We start from the raw sequence: 8,188 nt of genomic DNA, 5'->3' as shown, positions 1-8,188 counted from the left end.
ACACACGAGAATATTCACCCCACGCTATGACTCCCCGGCAACGGCGCCAGAAAAAGGTCTTGATAACCCACAAGTATAGGGGATCGCAACAGTTTTCGATAAGTAAGAGTGTCGAACCCAACAAGAAGCTAAAGGTAGAACAAATATTCCCTAAAGTTCTATCGACCACCGATACAACTCTACGCACGCTTAATGTTTACTTTACCTAGAACAAGTATGAAACTAGAAGTACTTTGTAGGTGTTTTTGGGTAAGCTTGCAAGAAAGTAAAGAACACGTAAATATAAACTAGGGGCTGTTTAGATAAAGACACAACTAAATTAGTAAAAGTAAAGAGCTTGTTGTCACGAGAAAGTTATTTGTCCCTAGGCAATCGATAACTAGACCGGTAATCATTATTGCAATTTTATTTGAGGGAGAGGCATAAGCTAACATACTTTCTCTACTTGGATCATATGCACTTATGATTGGAACTCTAGCAAGCATCCGCAACTACTAAAGATTCATTAAGGTAAAACCCAACCATAGCATTAAAGTATCAAGTCCCCTTTATCCCATACGCAACAATCCCTCTTACTCGGGTTTGTGTTTCAGTCACTCACCAACCCACTATAAGCGAATCATGAACGTATTGCAACACCCTACAGCGGGAATCCCTCACGCTTGCGCGACACGGAGGGCGCCATAGGACAACACCAATAATAAAACATACAACTCAAACCAATCACGATCATCAAATAGCCATTAGGACAAAATAGATCTACTCAAACATCATAGGATAGCCATACATCATTGGGAAAGAATATATAGTGTTGAGCACCATGTTTAAGTAGAGATTATAGCGTGTAAGAGAGAGGTTACACCGCTGCATAGAGATGGGGGAAGGTGATGGAGATGTTGGTGAAGATGACGGCGGTGTTGGTGAAGATCGCGGTGATGATGATGGCCCCCGGCGGCGTTCCGGCGCCATCGGAAGCAAGGGGGAGAGGGCCCCCCTTCTTCTTATTATTCCTTGGCCTTCTCCCAAGATGGGAGAAGGGTTTCCCCTCTAGTCCTTGGCTCCCATGGCTTGGGAGGGGCGAGAGCCCCTCCGAGATTGGATCTATCTCTCTGTTTCTGCATTTTCTGCGTTGGCAGATTCTACCCCTTCACTGTTTCCTTTATATCTGGAGATCCGTAACTCCGATTGGGGTGAATCTTTCACCCAGATCTTTCTCATAAAATTAGCTTTCTTGTGCCAGAAGGAGAGCGTCAACCGCCTTACGGGTGGACCACGAGGGTCAGGGGCGCGCCTGGGGGGGTAGGGCGCGCCCCCCTACCTCGTGCCCACCTCGGACACCGTTTCGCGTTGATTCCACTTCCCAAAAATCATAAATATTCCAAAAAAATCTCCGTCCGTTTTTATCTCCTTTGGACTCCGTTTGATATTGGGTTTCTGCGAAACAAAAAACATGCAACAGACAGGAACTGGCACTGGGCACTGGATCAATATGTTAGTCTCAAAAATAATATAAAAAGTTGCCAAAAAGTATATGAAAGTGAATAATATGGGCATGGAACAATCAAAAATTATAGATACGACGGAGACGTATCAGACGACTATATTCGGACACCGGAAAGGTTCCGAGTGATTCGGGTATTTTTCGGGGTACTAGAGAGTTACAGGAATTCGCTGGGAGGGTCAATGGGCCTTCATGGGCCTTAGTGGAAATAGAGGGCAGCAAGGAAGTGTGGGATGCGCCCCCCTAGGCCCAAACCGAATTGGTTTAGGGCTTTGGGGGCCGGCCCCCTCTTTCCTTCTCCCCTCCTCCTCTTTCCTTCCCCTCCTAGTTGGACTAGGAAAGGGGGGAACCTACTCCTAGTAGGAGTAGGATTCCCCCCTTGGGACGCACCCTATGAGGCCGCCGGCCCCCTCCCCTTGCTCCTTTATATACGAGGGCAGGGGGCACCTCTAGATACAACAATTGATCCCTTGGATCTCTTAGCCGTGTGCAGTGCCCCCCCACCATAGTCCACCTTGATAATATCGTAGCGGTGCTTAGGCGAAGCCCTACATCGGTAGAACATCATCATCGTCACCACGCCGTCATGCTGATGGAACTCTCCCTGAAAGCTCGGCTGGATCGGAGTTCGAGGGACGTCATCGAGTTGAACACATGCAGAACTCGGAGGTGCCGTGCGTTCGGTACTTGATCAGTCGGATCGTGAAGACGTACGACTACATCAACCGCGTTGTGCTAACGCTTCCGCTTTCGGTCTACGAGGGTATGTGGACAACACTCTCCCCTCTCTTTGCTATGCATCACCATGATCTTACGTGTGCGTAGGAATTTTTTTAAATTACTACGTTCCCCAACACCTTGATAAGATATTGAAGAAGTTCAATATAGATCAGTCCAAGAAGAGGTTCTTGCCTGTATTGCAAGGTGTGAAATTGATCTAGCCTCAAAGCCCGACCATGGCAGAAGATAGAGAAAAGATGAGTGTCATCCCCTATGCCTCAGCCATAGGGTCTATTATGTATGCCATGCTGTGCACCAAACCTGATGTAAAACTTGTCGTAAGTTTGGTAGGGAGGTACCAAAGTAATCCCGGCATGGAACACTGGACAGCGGCCAAGAATATCCTGAAGTACCTGAAGAGGACTAAGGATATGTTTCTCGTTTATGGAGGTGATGAAGAGCTCGTCGTAAAGGGTTACGTCGATTCTAGCTTCGATACAGATCTGGATGACTCCAAGTCACAAACCAGATACGTGTACATTTTGAATGGTGGGGCTGTAAGCTGGTGCAGTTGCAAGCAAAACATCCTGGCGGGATCTACATGTGAAGCGGAGTACATGGCAGCCTCGGAGGCAGCGCATGAAGCAATCTGGATGAAGGAGTTCATTACCGACCTAGGAGTTATTCCCAATGTGTCGGGCCCGATGACTCTCTTCTGTGACAACACTGGAGCTATTGCCCTTGCCAAGGAGCCCAGGTTTCACAAGAAGACCAGGCACATCAAGCGTCGCTTCAACTCCATTCGTGAAAATGTTCAAGATGGAGACATAGATATTTGTAAAGTGCATACGGATCTGAATGTCGCAGATCCGTTGACTAAACCTCTTCCACGAGCAAAACATGATCAACACCAGAACTCTATGGTGTTCGATTCATCACAATGTAACTAGATTATTGACTCTAGTGCAAGTGGGAGACTGTTGGAAATATTCCCTAGAGGCAATAATTAATGGTTATTATTATATTTCCTTGTTCATGATAATTGTCTATTGTTCATGCTATAATTGTATTGACCAGAAACCGTAATACATATGTGAATACATAGACCACAACAAGTCCCTAGTGAGCCTCTAGTTGACTAGCTCGTTGATCAACAGATGGTCATGGTTTCCTGACTATGGACATTGGATGTCATTGATAACGGGATCACATCATTAGGAGAATGACGCGATGGACAAGACCCAATCCTAAGCATAGCACAAGATCATGTAGTTCGTTTGCTAAAGCTTTTCTAATGTCAAGTATCATTTCCTTAGACCATGAGATTGTGCAACTCCCGGATACCGTAGGAATGCTTTGGGTGTAACAAACGTCACAACATAACTGGGTAACTATAAAGGTGCACTACAGGTATCTCCGAAAGTGTCTGTTGGGTTGGCACGAATCGAGACTGGGATTTGTCACTCCGTATGACGGAGAGGTATCTCTGGGCCCACTCGGTAATGCATCATCATAATGAGTTCAATGTGACTAAGTAGTTGGTCACGGGATCATGCATTGCGGAATGAGTAAAGTGACTTGCCGGTAACGAGATTGAACGAGGTATTGGGATACCGATGATCGAATCTCGGGCAAGTAACATACTGATTGACAAAGGGAATTGTATACGGGATTGCTTGAATCCTTGATATCGTGGTTCATCCGATGAGATCATCGTGGAAAATATGGGAGGCAACATCGGTATCTAGGTCCCGCTGTTGGTTATTGGCCTTAGATCTGTCTCGGTCATGTCTACATGATTCCCGAACCCGTAGGGTCTACACACTTAAGTTTCGGTGACGCTAGAGTTGTTATGAGAATTAGTATGTGGTTACCGAATGTTGTTCGGAGGCCCGGATGAGATCTCGGACGTCATGAGGAGTTCCGGAATGGTCCGGAGGTGAAGATTTATATATGGGAAGTCATCATATGGTCACTGGAAGTATTCGGGGGTTTGTCGGTATTGTACCGGGACCACCGAAGGGGTTTCGGGGGTCCACCGGGAGGGTCCACCTACCCCGGAGGGCCCTATGGGCTGTATGTGGAAGGGAACCAGCCCCTAAGTGGGCTGGGCGCCATCCACCCTAGGTCCCTTGCGCCTAGGGTTTGGGGGGGGGGGAACCCTAAAGGGGGCGCCCCCCTTGGCTTGGGGCGCAAGCCCCCTCCCCTTGGCCGCCGCCCCCCTCTAGATCTCATCTAAAGGGGCCGGCCCTTCCCCCTTCACCCTATAAATAGAGGGGAGGAGGGAGGGCAGCGGTACCACATCCAAGGCGCAGCCCTCCCCCTCTCCAACACCCCTCCTCCTTCGTTTGAGCTTGGCGATGCCCTGTCGGAGAACCGCTGCTCCACGACCACCATGTCGTCATGCTGCTGCTGGAGTTGTCTTCCCCAACCTCTCCCTCCTCCTTGCTGGATCAAGGCGCGGGAGACGTCACCGGGCTGCATGTGTGTTGAACACGGAGGCACTGTTGTTCGGCGCTAAGATCGGAATCGACCGCGATCTGAATCCCAATAGCAACACCCTACAACGATAATCCTACACACTTGCGTGACACAAAGGGCACCATAGGACAACACCATATTAACATACAACTCATATCAATCACACCATATCACAATTAACCCTTAGGACAAAAAGAATCTACTCAAACATCATAGTATTGTCACACATCATTGGATAATAACATATAGCATTAAGAACCATGTTCAAGTAGAGAATTACAATGGGAATAGAGAGGTTACACCGCTGCATAGAGGGGGGGATAGTTGGTGATGACGGCGACGAAGTTGTTGGTGTGGATCGTCGTCACGATGGTTCCCCCGGTGGTGCTCCGGCGCCACCGGAAGAGAGGGGAGAGAACCCTCTCCTTCTTCTTCTTGCTTGGCCTCCCCCTAGATGGGAGGAGTGTTTCCCCTCTGGTCCATGGCTGTCATGGCTCCCGGAGGGCAGGAGCCCCTCCGAGATTGGATCTCTCTCTCTCTCTCTCTCTCTCTCTCTCTCTCTGTGTGTGTGTGTGTGTGTTTCTCTTCTATTTCGCGTCCCTGTTTCTGGCCGAAAACCATTTCTTAAATATCCGGAGATCCGTAAATCCGATTGACTGAATTTTAACACAATTTTTTCTCGATATAAGATTCCTTGCGGCCGAAGAAGGAATCCAACCGACTTATGAGGTGGCCACAAGGCAACCCTGCGCGGCCTGGGGGGTGGCGGCGCCCTGATGCCTTGTGAAGGCTATGGGTCTCTGTTTGCGTTGATCATTCCTCACAAAAATCACATATATTCCAAAATAAATCTCCATAAAATTTTATCGAGTTTGGATTTTGTTTGATATGGATTTTCTCCGAAATAAAAAGATGCAAAAATACAGGACTGTCACTGGGCACTGGATCAATATGTTAGTCCTAAAAATAATATAAAATATTGCCAAAAGTATATGAAATTTGTAGAATATTGGCATGAAACAATCAAAAAGTATAGATGCGACGAAGACGTATCAGCAACCCCAAGGTGGGCGCCAACTGTCGAGCCAACGAACGTGACAATGAGTATTAGGGTTACGAACAAGGGGCAGAGCCTAGTTACGGCACAAGTGTATCACTCGGATTTAGCGAGTTCGAGCCCCCTCTCGGAGAGGTAACAACCTTACGTCTCATGCCCAGGGGCTTGTGTTTTTCTCTTAGGTATATGATTACAATGGGTACTGAACCCTTTGCCATGGAGCCGAGGGGAAGCTTATAGAGTGCGCCTCGACCCATAAATGCCACGTTACAAGGGAGTTTAACTACAACAGTTACTAGTAACGACAGTTATAACTAAACTTGAAGTCCAACGTTAATCTACTCGAACGTTGCAGTTCCCACGGCGCCCCTACGCCTCCTCTGTCCGATTGCTCTTGGCGAGGCCGACTGGAGGGCAAATGTCCGAGTGTCGTTAGTTCATCCGAGTGGATTTTCGGGAGTGCACATCCGAATGTGCCTACGGTCCTGGTACCTTCCAATGATGGTGTGGGGCCCTTTTTGGGCCTTAGATGTCAGGCACACGATCATACCAGTAGTAGGTGACCCCATCAGGAGGGGGGGGGGGGTTATTTTGATGGGCCGGGCGGTTAGAAGCGGACTTGGGAGCGGTCCGGACTCTCGTAAACCTCACCCCACTTTTTTCTCCGATTTGCGAAAGAAATCGCATCCGGACCGCTCCGCGAATCTATACAAGTCTGGGTTGGAGATGCCCTAACTGAAACCAGCCATGTTTTTTGGTGGTCAACTTTGGCCGCCAACCACGTGGTTTGAGCGGATTAGATCTACTATTACCCACTTTGATCATTGATGCTTCATCTTTAAAGGAAGAGGCATAAATAATGAGGTTCATATCCTCGCTAAACACGCTTTCGGTTTGGATTTCGGGTGCCATCTGTCGCTTCTCAACCCCAAGACCTCCATTGTATCCAAATGAATATTATTGGTTAATTAATAAAGTGTGTTTAGAAAAGAAAAAATACACGTGGTTCGAGCGGGTGGAGCTCACGCAGCAGAGAGCGACCGGCGTGGGTAGTACCGAGTACGTAGTCCGAGCGGGATGAGGTTTCGTGGCCAGGGATCACTCTAGCGATCCCATCCGTCGTCCCGTCGGCGCATCCCACCGATGGAGCCCCCGGCCCCTCCAACTCGCGGCTCACGACGGTCGACCGCAGCCGCTAGCTTGTGCAAGCGCGACGGGTACGTGGACGTGGGAGTCGCGCGAGTGGCCCTCCCTCCACGCCCTCGCCCTCGCCAGACCGCCCAACGTCGCTCTCGCCTCCGGCCGCTTAGCTTGCATCCACGTAAACTGCCACGGAGTACAAAGTCGACCCGCCCCACGGGCCTCCTCGGTCGTCTTTAAATACGCGCTCGGACGTGGGGAAGCACAACACGCTGCTGCTGCCCCGCTCGCTCCCCGGCCGTCGACCGCCTCCCCGCCCGCCGCCGCCGGCCTCGGGGACGTGGATGTGTACCACCGCGAGGGCGCGCTGCGAGCTGTGCGGCGCGGGAGCGGACGTGCGCTGCGAGGCCGACGCGGCGTTCCTCTGCGCGGCGTGCGACGCGGAGGTGCACGGCGCCAACTTCCTCGCGTTCCGCCACCGCCGCACGCGCGTCTCGCCGCCCGGCCCCGCGGACGCCCTGTCCCGGACGTCCACGGCCGAGTCCGCGGCGCCGCCGGCCAAGGGCCAGAAGCCACTTGCGCGGGGCGACGCGGTGCTCGAGGGCTGGGCCAGGCGGATGGGCCTCGAGGCGGTGGCGGCGCGTCGGCATGCCGCGGCGGCCGGCCGCGCGCTCCGGGCCCAGGTCGCCGCGGGGCCGCCACGCGTGCCGCTGCGCGTCGCGATGGCGGCCGTGCTGTGGTGGGAGGTGGCAGCTCACGGTGGCGTCGACGAGCCCGGCGTCGCGCTCCGGCGCCTGGAGGCCTGCGCGCACGTGCCGGCGAGGCTGCTCATGGCGGTGGAGTCGTGCATGGTGCGCGGCCGCGGCAAGAAGCGGACGGCCGCGGAGGGCTGGGGCGAGTGCTCACCACCCCACACAAGAGACAAGACAAGACACCATCTTCTCCAAGACATGGCATGACTCGTTCGCTTAGGCATATTTTTTCTGTAAATATAAGTTAAGTGTAAAGGTTGATCAAATCTTAAGGTCACGCCTGTCGTTGGCCTTTTCGGAAAAAGAAACATCCTAAGGTCGAAGGTACATTTTTCCTCGGTCAACCGAGTGATCGAGACCGGTGCGTCGGCATGGGCGGCAGGCGCGTAGCACGTCGCAGTTCGAGTGGGACGAGGTTTCGTGGCCAAGGACGACGCCATCGTCGGCGCATCTTCCCCTCCAAACTCGCGGCTCACGACGGTCGACCGCCGTGGAGTTTCGAGTGGCCGCGGTTGCGTTGGAGTCACGGTCGGCTGC

The 8,188-nt window shown here is 51.6% G+C and overlaps 1 protein-coding gene across 1 annotated transcript; it reads left to right on the top strand.

The window, feature by feature from the left end:
* Positions 1-7,243: 7,243 nt before the first annotated feature.
* LOC119306158 (B-box zinc finger protein 32-like) lies at positions 7,244-7,957 on the top strand. Its single transcript, XM_037582463.1, has one exon. The coding sequence runs from the start codon at positions 7,244-7,246 to the stop codon at positions 7,856-7,858; it is 615 nt and encodes a 204-aa protein (XP_037438360.1). The 3' UTR covers positions 7,859-7,957.
* Positions 7,958-8,188: the final 231 nt, after the last annotated feature.

The sequence above is a fragment of the Triticum dicoccoides genome, chromosome 5B (assembly GCF_002162155.2).
Source record: "Triticum dicoccoides isolate Atlit2015 ecotype Zavitan chromosome 5B, WEW_v2.0, whole genome shotgun sequence".
NCBI lineage: Eukaryota > Viridiplantae > Streptophyta > Magnoliopsida > Poales > Poaceae > Triticum > Triticum dicoccoides.
This window is presented reverse-complemented; position numbering and strand designations above follow the sequence as displayed.